Source organism: Scyliorhinus canicula, chromosome 7 (genome assembly GCF_902713615.1).
Source record: "Scyliorhinus canicula chromosome 7, sScyCan1.1, whole genome shotgun sequence".
NCBI lineage: Eukaryota > Metazoa > Chordata > Chondrichthyes > Carcharhiniformes > Scyliorhinidae > Scyliorhinus > Scyliorhinus canicula.
The window spans coordinates 48,057,250-48,080,514 of record NC_052152.1 but is presented as its reverse complement, the minus strand read 5'-3'; the positions used below and the strand labels follow the sequence as shown (position 1 = coordinate 48,080,514).

Here is a 23,265-nt window from a genome sequence, read left to right as displayed (position 1 = left end):
ACCATGTCCCACCTCTTAAATTCCTCCTCCATCTGTTCCACCAGCCTGGAAAAATTCAACTTGTGGAGGGTCCCCCAGTTCCTTGCCACCTGCACCCCTAAGTACCTAAAGCTCTTTCCTGCTCGCTTGAAGGGGAGTCTCCCAATACCCTCTCCCTGGTCCCCCGGGTGTATCACAAAAACCTCGCTTTTGCCCAAATTTAGTTTGTACCCCGAAAAGTCCCCAAACTCTGCTAATAGTTCCATTATCTCCGGCATTCCCCCTTCTGGGTCTGCCACGTACAGCAGTAGATCATCCGCATACAGCGATACTCGATGTTCCTCCCCTCCCCTAGTCAGTCCTCTCCACCCCCCTGAACCCCTCAGTGCCATCGCCAACGGTTCAATCGCCAGTGCGAAAAGTAGGGGGGATAGGGGACATCCCTGCCTGGTCCCTCGGTGGAGCCCGAAATACTCCGACCTCCTCCCGTTTGTCACTACACTCGCCGTCGGGGCCGAGTAGAGCAACTTCACCCACTTAATAAACCCTTCCCCAAACCCAAACCGTTCCAACGTCTCCCACAGGTACTCCCACTCCACCCTATCGAATGCCTTCTCCGCGTCCAGCGCTACCACTATCTCAGCCTCCCCCTCCACTGCCGGCATCATAATTACATTCAGCAATCTCCGCACGTTCGTGTTGAGCTGCCGCCCCTTCACGAACCCCGTCTGGTCCTCATGGATTACCCCTGGCACACAATCCTCTATTCTAGCTGCCAGGATCTTTGCCAGCAACTTGGCATCCACGTTCAGAAGCGAGATAGGCCTGTAGGACCCGCACTGCACGGGGTCTTTATCCCGCTTCAATATCAGGGAGATCAGAGCCTGCGACATTGTCGGGGGCAGAACCCCCCCCTCTCGCGCCTCATTAAAGGCTCGTACCAGTACCGGTCCCACCAAGTCCACATTTTTCTTATAGAATTCCACCGGGAACCCATCTGGCCCCGGCGCCTTCCCCGCTTGCATCTGACCTATTCCCTTGACTAGCTCCTCTAGCCCTATTGGCGCCCCCAGCCCTTCTACCAGCCCCTCCTGGACCCTTGGGAACCTCAATTTGTTTAGGAAGTCCTCCATTCCCCCTCTCCTCGTCGGCGGCTCAGACCGATACAACTCCTTGTAAAAATCCCTGAAGACCCCGTTCACTTCTTGCCCCTTCTGCACTACCTTCCCGCCCCTCTCCTTCACTCCCCCAATCTCCCTAGCCGCATCTCGTTTGCGAAGCTGGTGTGCCAGCATCCTGCTCGCCTTTTCCCCATACTCATAGACCGCGCCCTGTGCCCTTCTCCACTGCGTCTCTGCCTTCCTGGTGGTCAGCAGGTCGAACTTGACCTGCAGGCTGCGCCGTTCTCCCAGCAGCCCCTCCTCTGGTGCCTCCGCATATCTCCTATCCACTTCCAATAGCTCCCCCACCAGCCTCTCCCTCTCCTGCCTCTCCTTTCTTTCTCTGTGCGCCCTTATGGAGATCAGCTCTCCCCTGATCACTGCCTTCAGGGCCTCCCAGACCATCCCCACCTGCACCTCACCCGTGTCATTCAAGTCCAGATAGCTCTCAATGCTCTTCCGGACCCTTTTACACACCTCGTCGTCCGCTAACAGCCCCACATCCAGCCGCCACAGCGGGCGCTGGTCCCGCGCCTCCCCCATTTCCACATCCACCCAATGTGGTGCATGATCAGAGATCGCAATGGCCGAGTACTCAGCTTCCCGCACCCTCGGGATCAGCCCCCTGCTCAACACGAAGAAATCGATTCTGGAGTACACTCTATGGACGTGGGAGAAAAAGGAATACTCCCTCGCCCTCGGCCTACCAAACCTCCATGGGTCTACTCCTCCCATCTGCTCCATGTACTCCCTCAGCACTTCTGCCGCTGCCGGCCTCCTATTGGTCCTTGAGCTCGATCTGTCTAGCCCGGGGTCCAGCACTGTGTTAAAGTCCCCCCCCATGATCAAGCCCCCTGCCTCCAGTCCCGGAATGAGGCCCAATAGGCGCCTCATAAAACCCGCGTCATCCCAGTTCGGGGCATATACGTTGACCATCACCACTTTCTCCCCCTGCAGCTTACCCTTCACCATCACATACCTACCCTCCTTATCCGCCACCACCTCCTCCGCCACAAACGACACCCTCTTTCCCACCAGAATCGCCACCCCCCGGTTCTTTGCGTCCAATCCAGAGTGGAACACCTGTCCCACCCACCCCCTTCTCAGGCGAACCTGGTCCACTACCTTCAAATGGGTCTCCTGTAACATTGCTACATCAGCCTTCAGTCCCTTCAGGTGTGAGAATACCCTTGATCTCTTGACCGGCCCATTCAACCCCCTCACGTTCCAAGTGATCAGCCGGGTCGCGGGACGACCCGCCCCCCTCCCCTGCCGATTAGCCATGTCCTGTTCCCTGCTCGCCCCGGGTCGACCCTCCCCTTCTGACCCGCTCCCCATGACGATGTCCCCCTCCCCCCACCTCTCCAGTCCTCCACTTCCCGTTTCTGGTCTTTTCAGCAGCAACCCGGTGTCCCTCCCTAACCCCCCTCCCCCCCCCCCCAGGCTAGGACCCCTCCTAGCCGCGATGTACCCTCCATCGTACTCCCGTAAGTCAGCTGGTTCACGCTGACCCGGCTGCTCCTGCCACACTCCGACTCCCCCCGGCTCGGGGGGGGGGGGGGGGGGGCCTCCCCCCCCCTTGCCACTCCTCCCTGGCCCCGCTCCAGCGCGGGAAAGGTCGCCATTGCTAGCCATGCCCCGCACTCCTTCCCTCCCCCCTCCTCTGCCCCGCGCGCGGGGAAACAGAGGAAAGCCCGCGCTTTCGCCCTGCCACACCCCACCCCACCATCTTCAGTTCCACCCCCGTCCCCGTCCATGCCTGTAAAAGAACCCCCCCTAGGAGCCCATATCCCCGATCTGCTCTCCCCCCCGTCCCACCTCCCCAACTTAACATTATAAATAACAGATAAATAACAAATAACAATGTACTTAACAGTCGCCCTCTACCAAACAGCATAAATAACCATAAATAACCATGAATAACCACAATAACAATAACTAAGGGAAGTTGGCAAAGGGGGAAAAAAACATCAGAAGAAAAACCACAGCAAGAGTTCAAAATCCAAACAAAGAATTCAGCTGAAAGTACCCGAGCGGCTACGGCCGCCAAGTATCCCCTGGGTCTAATTTGAGTCCAGTTTCTCTTCCTGTACAAAGGCCCACGCCTCCTCTGGGGACTCAAAATAGTGGTGTTGGTTCCTGTAGGTGACCCACAAGCGCGCTGGCTGCAGCATTCCGAACCTGATCCGTTTTGCATGTAGCACCGCCTTCGTCCGGTTGTACCGGGCCCGCCGCTTTGCCACCTCCGCACTCCAGTCCTGGTAGACCCTCACCGTCGAATTCTCCCACTTGCTGCTCCTTTCCCTCTTGGCCCACTCCAGCACTCTCTCACGATCGCTGAGTCGCTGGAACCGCACCAGCACCGCCCTCGGGGGCTCATTTGCTCTTGGCCTCCTAGCCATGACCCTGTAGGCCTCTTCCAGCTCCAGGGGCGAAGGGACGGCCCCTGCCCCCATCAGGGAGCTCAGCATTTCTGCTACATATCCTGGGAGGTCTGACCCCTCCAGGCCTTCTGCCAGGCCCAAGATCCTCAGGTTCTTCCGCCTCATTCGGGTATCCAGCTCCTCAAAACGGCTCTGCCATTTCAGGTGGAGTGCCTCGTGCACCTCTACCTTTCCCACGAGGACCGTGGCCTCCTCCTCCCTCACAGTCATCTCCTGTTGCAGCTCCCGAATCGACGCCTCTTGGGTCGCCTGGGCTCCCATCAGCCTGGTGGTCGTCGCATTCATTGACTCCAAGAGCTCCATTTTCAGCTCCGTAAAGAAGCGCAGGAGAGCGGCCTGCTGCTCCTCCGCCCATTTCCTCCATTCCTCGGGTGCGCCACCGGCCGCCATTTTGGTCTTCTTCCCCCGCTTTTTTTTGGGAGCTGCTGTTGCTTTCTTTACCACCCCACTCCGGGTACCGACCATAAAGTTGGTCTGGTTCTCTTCAGGGAGCCTTCCCCCACCGGGATTTGTCCTTACAGCGCCGTTGGGGCCCTCCAATCGGCCCGAAAACACCTTTGTAGCAGGAGCAGCCAAACGTGCGACTTAGCTGGTCATAGCCGCAACCGGAAGCCCCCTCGTTTGAACACCTTGATTACTTGTGATTCTTTTTTCTTTTTCTTTACTCAGATCTCTAATTCAAATTTCTGGGTCCTCGACGGAGTGGGGGTGCCACTTGTAACCGCGTCCCACCAGAGTCGCCACTAAATGTTGCACGTTTTACTTGAGTGTTACGTGTTTTATTGGAGTGTATTAACACGCCTCCGTTTAAAGGCCGTGTGCTTAACACTACTACGGCTCTGTGTGTGTAATTCTGCTCAGGAGTCGCCAGGTGCCGTATTTAGACACCTCACAAGTACATCAAGGTCAGGTTCAAAGTAATAAATCTGTACACCGATTAGTAAGTTCAAACGATTGTGTTTATTATAACCAATATAATAAATACACATGCATACGCTAAAGAGACTAAGTTACTTCTAAACTAAACGACTAAAATACTTATCTAGACAGGAACAGGCAAGGTCAGGGAGCGAGGCCTTCGTCCCGTTCTTGGTCTGCAACTCTCAGGGTCTTATAATCGTCAGGGTCTAGTAAAGTCTGGATCACGTAGCGATCGTTGTGGTGACACTTACAGTTCGATGGCTGGTGGCTCAACGGCTGGTGATGAAACTGGAGTCAGGATGCGATGTATCAGCAAAGCGATGAAAACAGCAGAGAGCCGGAGCCAAAAACAACAGACCGGACCATGTGCGGTGTCTACTTTTATAGGTCCCCCAAAGTCCGTGCCTCTTCGGGGCGGTCTCTACCTGCTGTATATCGATTGGGCCTTCTCCCAATCGATATTTTCCAAACCCCCCCAATCTGAGGGTCGCTTCTCGATGGGTGGGGCGGTCTCTATGGTGCTTTGTGATGGATACTTATGGTGCCGTTTCGTCTGGGCGTCTACTCAAAAGTATCCATTCGTACCTAAATGTTTCTATTGTGTGGGCCTGGATCTGGATCACCTCATTACTATGTAAATCGTTGTTGCCATTTACACCTTTGGCTGCGATTCTGCACCTGGCCACAAACTGGTTTCTGTACGTGCAGAATGCTAATTATCCTTCTGCAAACTGCTTGTCCTTGCTAAGACTGTTTTCTCCCTGCAGCCTTAGCAGTTCTCCATTTTGTAGCCCAGTGTCCATCTTAGGTGGCTACACTACCCCATACCCTTTTAATCACTTGGTAATCAATGAACCTGCCTGCACTGCCCTGTGGGGAAGAAAATTCCACAGACTAATGATCTACTGAGGGAAAACAAGTTCTCCTTATCTCCGTTTTTAAACAGTGTCCCCTAATTCCAGTCTCTCTCATAAGGGGAAACATCATCTAACATCCACCTTGTCAAGTCCCCTCAAGATCTTACACATTTCAATAAGGTCACCTCTCATTCTTCTAAACTCCAATAGTACCTGTTCCAACCTTTCCTCGTAAGATAACTCCTTCATCTCCTGAATCAGTTGAGGGAATCTTTTCTGAACTGCTAATGCAATTATATCCTTCAGCAAGGAGACCAAAACTGTACACCTTGTTCCACATGGGGTTAAATCCCGGGAACTCTGGTGTATCTACATCTCATGGAGTGCAATGGTTCAAGAAGGCAGCTCATCATCAACTCGAGGGCAATTCGGGATTGGCAATAAATGTTGGCCTAGGCAGCGACGCGACTGAATTCATTTTTAAAAAGGGGTCTCACCAACACCCTGTACAACAAGTGCACCAAGCTCAATTTAACCAGTATTATTAATGCCAGACCCACTTATTTGTGCTTATCAATAGGATGTACTGCGGGTGATGCGGCAGATTGATGATAGGATAGTCCATGAATTAAATACCGTTATCCCGACAGCATCCTTCGCTGGGAAGATTGATGCAAATCAAACGTGCAAACAGCTTTATGAATCTGTAAGTAAAGTCCTGCTTTTCCAAAACATATTTTTAACTTTATAACCAGTGCTATTTTAGAAACAGGAAGTAGTGATGAAATCCGATTGTAAAGCCTAACTTGCATTGTGCTGTCCCAGGTTTGTTTTGACTGATAATGTGACAAATTTCTTCTCTGTACAGAATCACTTCAAAGCTGTGTAAACCAGAATAGTGAATGTATATTCGTACCCTTCTCCCGAGACATGGCTAATAACTCATGAAACAGACCAAGCTACCAGCCCGCCATACAATTATCTATTTATAGTTTTTGATCTCTTTCTAACCAGTTGGTAAGAAGTGCACAAGAGTGGTATCAGGTAGTATTTTTGAACTTTTACGAGTTTGGACTGCCTGCAAGTATTGACATGCTTCACAGCATCAGGGACTGGGGTTGATTCCTGGCTTGGGTCACTGTCTGTGCGGAGTCTGCAAGTTCTCCCCATCTCTGCTTGGGTTTACTCCGGCTGCTCCGGTTTCCTCCCACGTCCCAAAAGACATGTTTCTTAGGTGAATTGGACATTCTGAATTCTCCCTTAGTGTACCCGAACAGGCGCCGGAATGTGGCGACTAGGGGATTTTCTCAGTAACTTCATTGCAGTGTTAATGTAAGCCTACTTATGACACTAATAAAGATTATTATTATCATACTCCACTGGATCTCATTCCAACTTGTGCAAAAGAATGTCAGCAGCTAAGAAGAAAACGGTACTCCTATTTCAGAAATGCTTTTTATTTGTATTATTATTAGTATACAACAATAAAATGTCAGTTAGTTATCAATTACAGGAATCTGCAAATCTTGTGAACTTCTGCAATCTGGGAACTCACATTACACCCTAGGAAGTCCCATTCACTCTCTCAATTTCATCTCCTCTCCAGATGAGAAATCCAAGTTCTGATTATAGAACATAGACATAGAACAGTACAGCACAGAACAGGCCCTTCGGCCCTCGATGTTGTGCCGAGCAATGATCACCCTACTTAAACCCACGTAACCCGTATACCCGTAACCCAACAATCCCCCCATTAACTTTACACTACGGGCAATTTAGTATGGCCAATCCACCTAACCCGCACATCTTTGGACTGTGGGAGGAAACCGGAGCACCCGGAGGAAACCCACGCACACACGGGGAGGACGTGCAGACTCCACACAGACAGTGACCCAGCCGGGATTCGAACCTGGGACCCTGGAGCTGTGAAGCATTGATGCTAACCACCATGCTACCGTGAGGCCATGAACATATATTGCTTGAACAGCCAATAGACTGCATTACCTACATTTAATTATTTAATCAATTGGTACGAGCAATAGCCAACCAATTGGAGAGGTGTGTGAGCTGAGGAGGGAGAAGAGTTTGGAGCACTCTTGAGATCTCAATTAAAACTTATGAAATGCAGCTCTTGTGATCTCCTCAGAGATCAATACCTTAAAAAAAAATTGAATTCCAATGACCGGCTGAAACAATCACACAAGATGTCAAGTTTTAAGACTGTTGCTGTAATAAACAAACTGAGCAACAGTGACTAAACACTATTTTGTTGCAGGTAAACTTTTACTCAAAACTGCACAGAGTTTTCCACATTTAACTTTTAAAACAATCAAAAATCCCCTGCCATGGTTATGCTTTACACTGTCATTAAGTGAATGTTCTATTCTCCCAGAGCCAGTACAGAGCTATCCTTTACTCCCAATAGTCTGCTTCCTTTGTTCTTTCCCAGCTGGATAAATTCTCATCCCAAAACTGACTTTCACTGTAAGGGTTATACTGGAGATTCCTTCCTTCTAGCCATTTGAGGTGAACCTTCTAATCTTCATGAAGTGCTCAGGAATTGTGTTTACTCAGCTTTTGAGCACCTGCATACTGCGTGGTGAACAATAGGATTAGCATTTTCTCTGCTTCAAGTACAAGACTCGCTGACTCTATCCCCTGTTCTCTGCCACTCAGATGACTGACATTGGTCTGTCAGGTTCAGTGATGTCTTAGGAAACCCTGTAACATGATACTACAATGGCTTGCTATGGACTCTTCCAATCCCAAAGCCCATCTCCATGGCAATACAAATTTCATGGGCCTTGTATCCAGCTAATTAACTGTCATCTGGTCCCTCTGCTCCACTCAAGTTTGGAATTAAATATACATTTCAAAGTTTTATTTTTTTATAAAACCTGACATTTCCTAACACCTCCCTCTGAGGCTTGGGGACTAACAGTTAGCACACATGCTCTGTCCGTTGTCTGCAGGTGTGAACATCTTGTACCTCCTCAGAAAGTCTCTTGACTTGCCTCAACTTGTCCCCTTAGCAAAAAGAATGCAGGCTTTTTGTTGGGCAGAATTCAGAGCAGCTCACATCACATTTCATTTTAAAGAGACAGCCCCAAAATATGGCAACCTTATAAACTATGTGTCTATAGGGGCTGGTTTAGCACAGTGGGCTAAACAGCTGGCTTGTAATGCAGAATAAGGCCAGCAGCGCAGGTTCAATTCCCATACCATCCTCCCTGAACAAGCACCGGAATGTGGCGTCTATGGTTTTTCACAGTGACTTCATTGAAGCCTACGAGTGACAATAAGCTATTATTATTATTATTATTATCAAAGCTCTTACATTTTCCACTTTCAAATGACACTCCAGGATAGCTCATTGAATTCAGTGTGGGCAATTTAGCATGACCAATCCACCTACCCTGCACATCTTTTGAGTTGTAGAGGTGAGACCCATGCAGACATGGGGAGAATGTGCAAAACTCTACACCGACAGTGACCCAGGGCTGGGATTGAACCCGGGTCTTCGGTGCCTTGAGGCAGCAATGCTAACCACTGTGCTGCCCTACATTTAGTTAAATCCTGATGAAACAAAAGCTTATTTGGCTAAATAGACCTAGCCAAAATGATTTTGGGTGGTTTAAAATCATTTCCTGGCACAACATCTACACCGATCACAATCTGACAGAGTTACTCGGAGGCAAAAGGATTTACTGCATTCAAAATGGAAATGCAATATCTATGCCAGAGGATATTCTCTCCTGCAGTCATGAATTTTGTTGGGACACCATGAAGAAGCTAACTCTGCCTGGACTATACTCTGGCAGCAAATCATTCCAGCCTTGCAATCAACTTATAAATGATTGAAGTCATGATCCAGGCCATACCTGGTCATTCATTTACACTCCATGGTTGTAATCAATAATGTACCACTTCAACTCACCAATAAATCTTTCTATCTCGGGAACATTCTTTCACAGAACAAATGCAGATTAGAATGTCTGTTTTTGGCAAACTCAGACAAAATCTCCGAAAACGAGTGCAGTTTGTCTGGCAGCAGACTAGTTAGAAAAAAATTGGGAGTGCTTGTTGCATCTGGTGTGGAAAAGCAAAATCGTTCCAATACCTGACTGAGACATTACCACAATTATTATAAGATTCAGCTAAAAATTAATCCCAATAATTTTTTTAAAGTCACACCAAAGGATATGAAGAATGACCCCATTTCCAATCGTGTTTCCAATTTTGAAAACCTATAAATTGCTTATTGTATTTTTCGATAAGAATTCCTGGCTACTTGTTTCTCTATAGTTTACTTTTGGGTGGTAAAATTTACTCATATCTCAGTCCATTTTCTGGCATCTATGTCGACCATGTCGAGGTAATTTTTTTAATTGGGCAAAACCAAATGGAAGGATTTTAAGAATTTTAAGGCTGGTGAAGTTTGTGTACCTATCTTCCTTTTCTTTCATTTTAGCTAAAGCAGGCACACGCTAGTAGGGAAAAAGCCATAAAGAGCTGCATAAACCAATCGTCCAGTAGGGTGAACAAACTACGAGAAGAGAGAAATAAAGACATGGACAATTTAACACTACTAAAACAACTACGAAAAGAACAAACCAACGTAAGGCATGCATAGAATCATATCACCCACTCCCAGAGCTTTCTTCCTTTGAAACTATGTTTACAAAGATACTTTCTGTACGGATGTGGCAAACTTAAATGTTTTCTTTCATAATTAATGGAAGAAGCTTAAAATAGAATTGCGCACTTGAAGCTTTATTTTGGCATCGGGATGCTACTGATCTTTTTTATACCATCAGCATTACCTAGTTACCAGGAATAAATTGCAAGTTTGGCAGTTTGAGTGCCGATTAGATGCAGTATATTTTGTTTCCTCACACCCATTTCTCTTTTTTTAAATTTAAAGTACCCAATTCATTTGTTCCAATTAAGGGGCAATTTAGCGTGGCCAATCCGCCTAGCCTATCCATCTTTGGGTTGTGGGGGCGAAACCCACGCAAACATGGGGAGAATGTTCAAACTTCACACGGACAGTGACCCTTAACCGGGATCGAACCTGGGACCTCGGCGTCATGAGGCAGCAGTGCTATCCACTGTGCCACTATGCTGCCCCTCATACCCACTTCTACCTAATATGTCCAGTTCTCTGGCTGGCACACAGTGATATGTTGCAGGATGAGTCAGAAACTGAGGGAAAGAATGCACAGGTTCTCAGACTTGGAACTAGAGGTCCTGCTGCAAGAGGTCGAGAGAAGGGGGGAATGGCTTGTACTGGTAGTGGAGAAGGATATCCCTTTGCTCTCCTCTCCCACTTTCCTGCAGCTCTCTTGGGCTACTCTGTCTGGTCTCATGTCCTCCTCCCATTCCTCACCCACACCAAGGGGGACCGTGATCTTTCTCACTTCCTTTCTCCTGGTTTGGTACAAGGAGTCCAATATGGTGGATTAGCATAACATTTATTCTAAGAGAATTTGCAGAATACGTGATGATAGAGGTCTGGTGAAGTCTTGGCAAAGTGTGACAAAAATGTCTCTCAATGTGTTTGAGGTTGTCTTCACTGCTCTGACAGAAAGTGAACATGAAATGGCAAGTATCCCTCTCAGCATGGCTTGAAATCTGCATCAACTGTGCTTACTCCCAAACAGAAGAGAGCTTTAAGACAAATGATAGCCATCAAAATGATGTGAACTCCCTTAATGAGTGTAAGGAGGCATTTTAAATGACAATTAGCCCCTAATAATCCTGAAACCCATTGTTGGAGTATATTTCATTTCCTTGACTATGGTGGCATCTTGTGCTCAACAAAGTGTTCCAGTTCAAAGTGTCACCATGGGCGCTCAGTCACGCACCAACATACTGCAGAAAATAGTTCTCTCAGTGCTCTTTTTAGTTTTATCAAAGTTGACCAGCATTATTTTAATGTTTTTGATTAGTGACAAATTGCATGCATTTTGTTAAACTCCTGAATAGTAAGATCACACTGGGAAATGACAGTGTTGTTAATGAAGGAAGCAGTCTTCATATTACGCAGCTACAGGGGGACGTGTGGGTAGTGGTATTGTCACTGGACTAGCAACCTAGAGATCCAGGCGAGTACTCTGGGGATAAAAGTGAAATATTGCAGATTCTGAAAATCTAAAATAATTTCCACCCACCCTTCCCTATCTAAGTTAACAATTCATTACATTTCTATTCCTTTTCAGTTCTGCAGCACCGTTAAATGGACTCAAAGCATTAACTGTATTTCTCTCTCCACAGATGCAGCCAGACCTGCTGAGTTTATCCGGCATTTTCTGTTTTTATTTATTATTAATGCTCTGGAGACCGGGGTTTAAATGCCACCACAGCAGATGGGGGAATTTGAATTCGTTAAAAATGTGGAATTAAACTTATTGTTGTTTGTCGGAAAAACCCATCTAGTTCACCAATGCTTTTTAGGGAAGGAAATCTGCACATATGACTCTGCAATGTGTTTGGCTCTGAAATGGCCTAGCAAGCCATTCAGTTAGGAATGAACTGGATGGGCCACCCGGCATCAACCTAGGCATCGGAAACGACAATGGCAAATACAACCCTGTCGACCTTGCAATGTCCTCCGTACTAAATTCTGGGGGCTTGTGCCAAAAACTGGGAGAGCTGTCTCACAGACTAGTCAAGCTGCAGCCTAACATAGTCATACTTATTGAATTATACCTTATAGATAATGTCCCAGACATCACCATCCCCTGGGTATGTCCTGTCAGAGATGGCGGCACGGTGGTTTGCAGTCGGGAGGGAGTTGCCCTGGGAACCCTCAACATCGGCTCCAGATCCCATGAAGTCTCATGGCATCCGGTCAATCCTGCTGATTGCCATGTACTGCCCCCCCCTCTTAGCTAATGAATCAGTACTCCTCCATGTTGAACATCACTTGGAGGAAGCATTGAAGATGGCAAGGGCACAGAATGTACTCTGGGTCAGGGATTTCTATGTCCATCACCAAACTGACTTGGTAGCACCAGTACAAACCAAGCTGACTGGGTCCTAAAGGATGTAGCTGCTGGACAGGGTCTGCGGCAGGTGGTGAGGGGACCAACAAGAAGAAAAAAAAATCTACTTTTTTTTTAAATTTAGAGTTCCCAATTCATTTTTTTTTACAATTATGGGGAACTTTAGTGTGGCCAATCCACCTAGCTTGCACATCTTTTTGGGTTGTGGGGGCGAAACCCACGCAAACACGGTAAGAATGTATAAACTCCACACGGACAGTGACCCAGAGCCGGGATCGAACCTGGGACCTCAGCGCCGTGAGGCCACAGTGCTAGGAAAAATCTACTTGACCTCATCCTCACCAACAATTACAGTATTGGTAGGTTGAATAGCTATAAATTAAGAGAGTGAAATGTGCAACTAGACCTGGGTGTCCTTGTACACCAGTCGCTGAAGGTAAGCGTGAGGGTACAGCATGTTGTAAATAAGGCAAATGGTATGTTGGCCTTCATAGCGAGAGTACAGGAATAGGGATGTCTTACTGCAATTATGCAGGCCTTGGTGAAGCCACACCTGGAATATTGTGTGCAGTTTTGGTCTCCTTATCTGAGGAAGGCTGTTCTTGGTCTAGAGGAAGTGCAGAGAAGGTTTATCAGACTGATTCCTGGGATGGCGGAACTGACGTATGAGGAGAGATTGAGTCGATTAGGATTATAATAGCTGGAGTTCAGAAGAATGACGGGGAAATCTCCTAGAAACCTTTAAAATTTAGACAGGGATGTTCCGATGGTGGGGGTATCTAGAACCAGGGACCATGTAAACCTTTTAGGACTGAGATGAGGAGAAAGTTCTTCATCCAGAGAGTGGTGAACCTGTGGAAATTGCTACCACAGGATGTGGTTGAAGTCAAAACGTTGTAGGTTTTCAAGAAGGAGTTAGATATAGCTCTTGGAGCAAAAAGGTTCAAAAGTTATGGGGGGAAAGCGAGAACAGGTTACTGAGTGTGATGATCAACCATGATCGTATTGAATGGCGGAACAGGATTGAAGGGCCGTATGGCCAACTCCTCGAGTATTCTCTACCTTTCTATGATCACCGCACGGTCCTTGTGGAGACGAAGTCCCAACTTCACATTGAGAAAACCCTCCATCATGTTGTGTGGCGCTACCACCATGCTAAACGGGATAGATTTTAACTCGAGACTGGTCGACCATGAGGCATGTGGGCCATCAACAGCAACAGAATTGTACTCAACTACAATCTCTAACACTTTGATCCAGCTTATCCCCACTCTACTATTACCACCAAGCCAGGGGATCAACCTTAGTTCACTGACAAATGTAGGAGAGTATGCCAGGAGCAGCACCAGGCATACCTAAAATGAGGTGGCACCTCGTGATGCTATAACACGGGACTAATTATGTGCCAAACAGCATAAGCAGCAAGTGATAGATAGAGCAAAGTGATTTCACAACGAACAGATCAGATCTAAGCTCTGCAGTTCTGCCACACCCAGTTGTGAATGGTGATGGGACAATTAAACAATTCACTGGAGGAGGAGGCTCCACAAATTTTCCCATCCTAAGTGATAAGAGAGTCTAGCACATCACTACAAAAGATAAGGCTGAAGCATTAGCAACAATTTTCAGCCATAAGATGCTCCATCTTGGCCTCCTCCAGTGGTCCCCAGCATCAAAGATATTGGTCTTCAGCCAATTTGATTCACTATAAGGTACTGGATGGTGTAGAGGTTTGGGGCCCAGACAATATTCCAACAATAGTACTGAAAACCTGTGCTCCAGAATCTGCTGCACCATAGCCAAGCTGTTCCAGTACAGCTACAACACTGGCATTTACACACCAATGTTGAAAATTGTCCTGCTATGTCCTGTATACAAAAAATAGGAAAGAAAATCCAATCTGGGCAATTACTGCCCCATCAGTCTACTCTTGACCTTTAGTAAAGTGATGGAAGGGAGTCATCAAAGGTGCTACCAAGTGCTACTTCAGTAGCAATAACCTGCTTATTGATGCTCAGTTTGGGTTCCGCCAGGGCCACTCAGCTCCTGACCTCATTACAACCTTGGTTCAAAAATAGACAAAAGAACTGAACTCCAGAGGTGAGGTGAGGGTGACTGCTCTTGACATCAAGGCAGCATTTGACCAGATGTGGCTTCAAGGAGCCCTCATAAAACTGGAATCAGAAGGAAATCTGTCCACTGGTATGGAATCATACCTGGCACAAAGGAAGTTGGTTGTGGTTGTTGGAGGTCAATCATCTCAGATCCAGGATATCAGTGCAGGAGTTCCTCAGTGTTGTGTCCTACACTCGAACATTTTTAACAGCTTCAACAATGACCTTCCTTCCATAGTAAGGTTAGAAGGGGGAATGCTCAGCACCATTCGTGACTCCTCAGATCCTGAAGCAGTCCATGTCCAAATGCAACAAGACCTGGACAGTATCCAGGCTTGGGCTGAAGAGTAATATTTGTGTCATATAAGTGCTAGACGATGACCATCTGCAACAAGAGAGAATCTAATCATTGCCCCTTGACATTCAACGATATTACTTGCTGAATGTTTTACAAGAATTGATCAAAATAGTTGACCATCTTTTTTCCCAATTTCCTTACCCACCTTCATTCCCCGCTGGGTCACTGTCTGTGCGGAGTCTGCACATTCTCCCCGTGTCTGCGTGGGTTTGCTCCGGTTTCCTCCCACAGTCCAAAGACGTGCAGGTTAGGTGGATTGGCCATGATAAATTGCCCTTAGTGACCAAAAAGGTTAGGAGGGGTTATTGGGTTACGGGGATAGGGTGGAAGTGAGGGCTTAAATGGGTCAGTGTAGACTCGATGGGCCGAATGGCCTCCTTCTGCACTGTATGTTCTATGTTCATTTAAATACTTTAAATCTTTGCAAAAAAAAAGAGGTTTCAATTTATGATTAAATCCAAGTTCAAAATATCTGACCTTCATCTGGTATCTCTGAAATTCCGTGAATGAACCTGGACCATCATGGTCACCACAGGCCCTGGAGATTTCAACTCTAGCAGTGCACTGGTTGGAGCACTGAAATTTTGTGAAGACTAAGCTCAGTTTTGAAAGAATGAATCGCAATTATAATTAAATACAAAAAAAGGAAATTAATATATTTCCCCTATCTCCAGTTTTCACCCATTCTGAAGGCATTGATTTGTGCTGGCATAATGTTCCACCAATTCGGTGGCACAGTGGTTAGCACTGCTGACGCACAGCTCTAGGGTCCCAGGTTCAATTCCGGCCTCTGGTGACTGTGTGGTGTTTGAGCTTTCTCCCCATGTCAGCGTGGGTTTCCTGGTTTTCTCCCTCAGTCCAAAGATGTGCAGGTTAGGTGGATTGGCCACGCTAAATTGCCCCTTAGTGTCCAAAAGGTTAGGTCAGGTTACGGGGATAGGGCTTAAGTCGGGTGCTCTTTCCAAGGCCGGTTCAGACTCGATGGGCCGAATGGCCTCCTCCTGTACTGTAAATTCTTTGAATCAATTCTGAGTGACCTTGGGACTTTTTCCAAGTACTTATTTACCGTATTTTAATGTTAACAGTCTGGGTTCACAGGCTATCGGACTGTGGTGTATATCACATCTCACTGTAATTCAATCCTTACCTAATATTCAGGCACTTTCTACCAAAGGTTACTGGATAGTAATTAGATGAGAAGCTCTGGCTAGGGTGGTAGGTGGCCCATTGGTTAGCACTGCTGCCTCACAGCGCCGAGGACCCGGGTTCGATCAAGGCCCTGAGTCACTGTCTGTGTGGAGTTTGCACATTCTCCCCATGTTTGCGTAGGTCTCACCCCTACAACCCAAAGATGTGCAGGGTAGGTAGATTGGCCTCACTAAATTGCCCCTTAATTGGAAAAAAATAATTGGGTACTTTAAATTTAAAAAGAAGCTCTGGCTGATTTCCCTAACCGCCCCAACTCTAGGTGCTAATCTTAGCTTCAACACTACCCTGGTGCTAATCATTGAACTCCAAAAGAAATCCTTCCTCTTTTTTAAGTTTTCTGCTTTGGGCAGGTGTAGAGAAAAAAGCTTGGATGGGAACATCTTTGTGTCCATTTGAATTGTTAATATGAGAAGACTATCATTGACTCTGGTTGATCTGTATTTCTCCTGACTTGTTAGTGGAAACCGAGCACATTCTGCTTCCTGTGATCAGTCACACCCTGATCTGAATTCCACATTGTAAACAGGGCTCAACTGTTAGCACTGTGAGTTTGAAAGGAAGTGGGGGTTGCGGGGGTGGGGGGGAGAGAGAGAGGGAGGGTGGGGGGTGGGAGAGAGGGAGGGTGGGGGGTGGGAGAGAGAGAGGGGGGGGGGGAGAGAGAGAGAGAGGGGGGGGGGAGAGAGAAATGTGCAAAGAAGTTTTTCACAAGCTGGCTGATTAAGAGTGGACATTGAGTAAAGAAAGACTGGTATTTACTTGCCTTTTAAGACTTCAGCATGTCCTCAATTAAGTGAAGTACCTTTGCAGTGTATTTATTGTTGTAATGCAGGAGGAGAAAGGATAATGGAGTTTCTGTATCATAGATTATCATAGAATTTACAGTGCAGAAGGAGGCCATTCGGCCCATCGAGTCTGCACCGGCTCTTGGAAAGAGCACCCTACCCAAGATTAACACCTCCACCCTATCCCCATAATCCAGTAACCCCACCCAACACTCAGGGCCATTTTGGACACTAAGGGCAATTTATCATGGCCAATCCACCTAACCTGCACATCTTTGGACTGTGAGAGGAAACCGGAGCACCCGGAGGAAACCCACGCACACACGGGGAGGATATGCAGACTCCGCACAGACAGTGACCCAAGCCGAAATCGAACCTGGGACCCTGGAGCTGTGAAGCAATTGTGCTATCCACAGTGCTATGAAACACATTAAAATATCAGTGATCAGAATGTTTGAGTGTACAGAAATGTTGATGTCTGTTTCTATAAAAACAGACCTGAAAACCTCTGATATTTCTTTAACCAACTTGTATTTAGAAGCTAATTAGGTTGATGTTTATAAAATTGCACATTTGTGAATGACAGTTAGGGTATTGCTTGCACTCATGTTACTCAACTTTGCCCTTGCACAATAGTTTCTGGAGGGGCATCCTGGTGTATAATGCTACTTTTTCCACACAGTCTTTAAAAAAAGGATTATATTACTTCAGCAACTCCAGCATTTTTTGGAAGACTCCAATAAGTTATGCATTCGACAAGATCTGTAGCGTATCTATCTTAATATTAAGTCACTGTGTGTGTTACAGAATATTCTATATTTCCATTATAAATATTCTCTGTCTATGTTTCAGTTTAAATTGATGCAGTCCGAATTAAATGTTGAAGAAGTTGTCAATGACAGAAGTTGGAAGGTATGGACTATTCTTGTATTTCTCTTTATAGTATTTATATATTGAAAAACGGTGTGGAATTGTATGGTAACAAACTCATCATCCAAATGATTATGCAGGCTGATTAAAAGAGGTTCTTTGTTGCCTAGATCAGTTGTTCTGAAATCATTTTGGTTGATAGCCCCTTTCCAGATGAATACATAAACTTCATCCTCCCCACCACCCCTTCTAAATTGCACTATATACTTCTCGCAACATTTACATTTCTGAATGTAAAGCTCATCAGTGTCCTGTTAATAATAATATTTTATTGTCACAAGTAGGCTTACATTAAGATTGCAATGAAGTTACTGTGAAAAGCCCCTAGTCACCAACATTCCGGCACCTGTTCGGGTACACAGCTGGTATGGGAATTGAACCCGTGCTGCTGGCATTATTTTGCATTACAAACCAGCTGTCTAGCCCACTGAGCTAAACCAGCCCTGAGGTCTGAGGTTAAAGATCTTGCGTGAAATTTTCAATGCGGTCTGATATGGTGGAGATTAATGCGACAGCTGATGCAGAAAGTCTGATCTTCCTTTGGAGCTGAAAGGTAACTGCATAGCTTCAGCGATGTGCCTGTTGAATACTTTGCCTCATAACTTCTCTGCTCTTCCTGGAATGGGATTAGGTTCGATGGGTGCTGTTGGGAATATGTGCAGTTTCAGGTTTGACCCTCCACTGCCTAACCACTCGCTGCACAGTTACTGAGTGTTTCAGGGTTTTTCTGAGGCCTCTCTCTCTGTTGTTCACCGTCCTGTCTACACTGGCACGCTGCCTGGTGAGCAATCTTTCTGCCATTGGAACACTGTCAGCAGGCACACATCTGACCCATGCCTTTGCAGCAAATGGGCTGGATTACATACTGTGTGTTTGCAGTCCATATTGTCTCCAGCACAAATTCAAACTCGTAATTTAATTGAATTCCTCACATTGCGTGAATAGAAAATCAAGATGCCCTCATTGGAGAAACAATTCTAATAAAATTCTCAGAATAAATAATATAATTAACTTTTACAAATAATGCAGTTCTGAACAAGACCTCGCATTTTCTGAAAGTATGCTTTGGCACTGTTGAGTACTCAGTAAGTCCTCATCTCTCATCACCTCAGCTAGACCTTCTCATGAGGTAGCAAAGTAGACAGGGTATCTACTTAAGATTAGGTTATACATTGAACAGGATGTTTGAAAAAAAAAAACATGTTCTCTGAATACGGGCAATGCTGCTAAGATTTTTATTTCCCATTCCTCGTCTTCAGAAGATGATGGTGGAATTTTTGCCTGTCCTCCTACAGTCCTTTAGGTGGTGGTATTTCACAATGGGGTTATGTGCGGAATTGAAGGATTTTGAGCCAGGAAAAATAAAAGAATGGCAGTAGACATCTGAATTAGGTTGACTTTTGGCCACAGAGGAACCTGTAGGTGATAGTGTTCCGATGACATTACTACTCTTGGTCTCGTAACGAACAAAAAGGACAAGAGGTGCTGTTGAAGTAACCTTGTTGCAGTGCATTGTAGTCAGTGTACACACATCTATAGTGCTCCAGTGCAAGACTGAGTTTTGAGTTTAGTGGCAAGGGTGCCAATCAAATATATCTTTACCCTAGATGGTGGTGAGCTTTGACACTGTTACAGCTACCCTGCTGAGTGTAAGTGTGCTATCAACCTCCTGACTTGAACCTAATGAAGTAGTGTTTTGTGATTAGAAGGTGAGCCACTCATTGCAGAATGCCATGCCTCTGCGATGCTTGGTCCAGGCAGTGTTACTATGGCTAGTCCAATTCTGCTTTAGGTCAGTGATCTTGAGGAACTCTGAGAAGGTGCAATTCAAGACATGGGAAGGCAGTTAAGTCTTTCCTTGTTGGAAATGATCACTGCCTAGCCTTTATGTGGCACAAATGTCTGCCTCCTGCCGTGGACTGCTACATTATCTAAAGAGTTGTGAATGCAGCCAAATGCAGTAGAGTCATCAGGGAACAGCTCCAGTTCTGATAAAGATTGTTGGTCAAGGCTCCAGTCTTGAGGAATTCCTGTAACAGTATCCTGTAGCTGCCGTGGTTGGTTTTTGACAAGCTTAACTGTGTATCATGAACAGCTACAGTCACTGGGGAATTTTCAGTTGATCTTGGGAGTATAGGGTGCTGACTGGAAATTCAGGGTGGCCTCTTTCACCTCTCCTCCGACAGTCAGTCCTTGCATGTATATTTTCCCCCCTAACTTTTTTCTCTCTTTTTCATGAAGCCAGCCATTCATGCAGGAACACTGAACCTACTCTACCATGTCCAATTTCCCATTCTATGACTTCTTGCATGGATCTGAACAGTGTTTGCATGCTGTTTGACCATGGAGGATGTTGTCGCTCAGTCCATTCCTGTTCTTGATCAACATCCACACTCCCACCAATGTCACCCTATTAAACTCAGCGCCATTGGTGTCAATTTACCGCACCACTATCACCACCTTATTTATTTTATTACATGTCACATAACAGGCCAAGAATTGAACCTCAAAGCTTCATGATCTGTAGAACTCAGTTCTGTATAGAACATACAGTGCAGAAGCAGGCCATTCAGCTCATCCAGTCTGCACCGACCCACTTAAGCCCTCACCTCAATCCCATCCCCTTACCCCAATAAACCCTCCTAAACCTTTTTGGATACTAAGGGCAATTTAACATGGCCAATCCACCTAACCTGCATGTCTTTGGACTGTGGAAACCGGAGCACCCGGAGGAAACCCACGCACACACTGGGAAAACCAGCAGACTCTGCACAGGCAGTGACCCAGCAGGGAATCGAACCTGGGACCCTGGCGCTATGAAGCCACAATGCTAATCACTATGCTACCGTGCTGCCCCTTAAAATGGAGCAAGGCATTTCCTAAGTGAAACATAAATTCATTACTCGTTCACCAGTCTCATAATTTGTGAAAGTAGTAAAGAAGAATGGGTGGAGATTTGAAGTAATTTTTGTAAACATTTTTTTATATAAAGGTCTTCAAGGATCGCTGCAGAATTCATTACAAGCCTTCAAACAGCCAGTGATGCTGAGGCACTGTGCCAACAGGACAACCCCTGCCTACCCATGGCTCAAGAAGAATGAATCGAATGATATCTGTTCAGAATAAAGTGCAGTGGACCATTATAGGGACCGTTTATACGTATAAAAAGTGAGGGTTTTTGATTTGATGGACCTTTTATTATGGGAGAAATTAGCAGTTCCAGTAATCACCTAAAACAGCCCATAAAAATGGATCTAACTATGATGTACGTTTGCTGTGAGCTTTTCAAAACATAATTATCCATGTTGAATATCTTAGATAACAGTTTCATGCATGGTTTAAACTTTTTTTTAAATTGCAGATTGGAACAGATCATGTAGTTATTAGTAAGGAATGTAGCTGGAAGGGTCTCTGTGTTTTCATTTATTTGAAAGCTTTTCCCTTTTGTCACATGTGGGATTACTAGACAATTTTGGTGCTATTACAGCAATTCTTTTTAAAAGTTTGATCCCACTTAAATTGCCCAGTCTGAACTTTAATTTGCAATAAAAAGACATTTTTTGTTCAATTATAGGTTTCAATTTTTAAAAATTACTGCTGCCCTTCTGAGCCTGACTCCTCCACTCATAACCCCAATGGAATTGCTACACTGTTGTTCAGAACTGTTTAGACGAGTTGAAGTGAAGGGAAATACTCATCTGCCAGTTTAAAATCTGATAACCGGGTGGTGTGCAGCATAAATCACGATGGTTAAGTTGCCAATTTATAACAGCCTGAGATCGTAAGAAACTCCTAATTCTCACATTACAGTTTGACTGACCATTCTTTCTGGAATTTGAACCTGAAACACATTCAGACTAGGAATTAAGCAATTAAACATTTACAATAATTTAATTGAAAATGGCATTTTAACAACTAAGTAATGTTGAATTAGAATCTTTTACAAATCTTTCACTAGCTGTCATTTCAAAACATTTTAAATGATATATAGGGGCAGGTTAAAGGGTTATGCATGTTCTGTAAACATCTCCATTATCCACTTGTTACAAAATTTGGTCTAGTTAATTTAAAAAAATATATTAATCTTCACATAAATTGCATCTATTCTGTGCAGTAGTGGGTGGAAAGAGGGGGGGGGGGGCATTAGTCTTCACATGTGATTGTCTGTATCTACTACCAATTTCGTTTTTTTACCGATCAGTGGGAGGTGTGTTTGCATTGTGGGGGGTGGGGTCAGAATTTTTTTTCTTACCTGGTACCAAATTCCCAGGTAGCATAAAGCGTTCCCTCTGACCCTGACCGGGCACATATTAAAGTAATTATTCTTTCATGCAAAAAAGTATTATGACCGGTTCAAAATCGAAAGGTTTCTTTCAATCATTCCTGCCAACTACCTTAACTTCTAGTTCATAACATGGGCGATTATGGTCTGCTTGGTTTTGGGTCGTGTAGCATTGTTAAGTTATGTTGAGGTTTTTCCTCCATTGAAGGGAAACAAGGCCTAATGAAGTAATGTTTTAATTTTTTTTGCTCTCACTTGTTATGCCAAAGTCACTCAGAAGCTCTTTCCAGTAAAATCTGCCCTCTGTGTCATTCTTCCTGCAAAACGGTGATACTTTAAACAATATCATGAATTGTATCGCTTTGGGTAAAGGAATATTGATGCTGTCTTGTATCACTGCATTAATCTGAACCAGGGATTCAACTGGAACCCAAGTGTGAACAATTCCATATTTTTATAGAACTCAAGAATCAACAGACTTTTTAAATCTAGAGAAAATGTTGTTCTGTTCCTGTCTATTCATATGTATTTAAATAGTGGGCATGTTCAGTGCAATCTGGAGTTTTAACTTCCGAAGAAACCACATTGAAACAAAGCTTTGTTTTCTTGTTGGAGAGTATGTCCCATTCATAATAAAAATCCACTGGTGCTTTTAATCCAGTTGTAGACAATGTGTTAAGTATCTATTTTCCAAAGAGCCCTTTCCCTCATTCACACCCAATGGAAATGCTGTCACTCGGAGGTTTTGGAAAAGGTTGCTCTTAAATTGCTGCTGAGAAAACTTGAACTGGGGCAAATGCATGATCTAGCAGCACAAAGTTCCATGGGTTCCATTTTGGCATATGAATGGGTGAATGGCTGTGTTAAGGAATAATGTCAGTTATGGCTGATGGATTCAGACAACCTTGAAAAGCTATGCCAAATACTTTTCAGTTCTAACCACTTCCGATCTATTCCATGGTTCCCTTGCCACTGGGGAGGTGGTGACATGGTGGTATTGTCACTGGACTAGTAAATCAGAAACACAGGGTTATGCTCTGGGGACCCGGGTTCAAATCCCACCACTGCAGATGGTGAAGTTGGAATTCAATAAAAATCTGAAATTAAAAGTCTAATGATGACCATGAAGCCATTGTCAATTGTTGTAAAAATATATCTGATTCACTAATGTCCTTTAGGGAAGGAAAAATCTGCCGTCCTTACTGGTCTGGCCTACATGTGA

At 45.4% G+C, this 23,265-nt stretch overlaps 1 protein-coding gene across 1 annotated transcript in view; it reads left to right on the top strand.

The window, feature by feature from the left end:
* mix23 (mitochondrial matrix import factor 23) overlaps positions 1-22,703 on the top strand; it is a 29,408-nt gene extending 6,705 nt beyond the window's left edge. The window contains exons 2-5 of the mRNA XM_038801953.1: positions 5,942-6,067; positions 9,833-9,979; positions 17,684-17,743; positions 20,754-22,703. Of these exons, the coding sequence (XP_038657881.1) occupies positions 5,942-6,067; positions 9,833-9,979; positions 17,684-17,743; positions 20,754-20,804 (384 nt within the window). The 3' untranslated portion in view covers positions 20,805-22,703. The remainder of the gene's footprint in view (positions 1-5,941; positions 6,068-9,832; positions 9,980-17,683; positions 17,744-20,753) is intronic.
* The last annotated feature ends 562 nt before the right edge of the window (positions 22,704-23,265 follow it).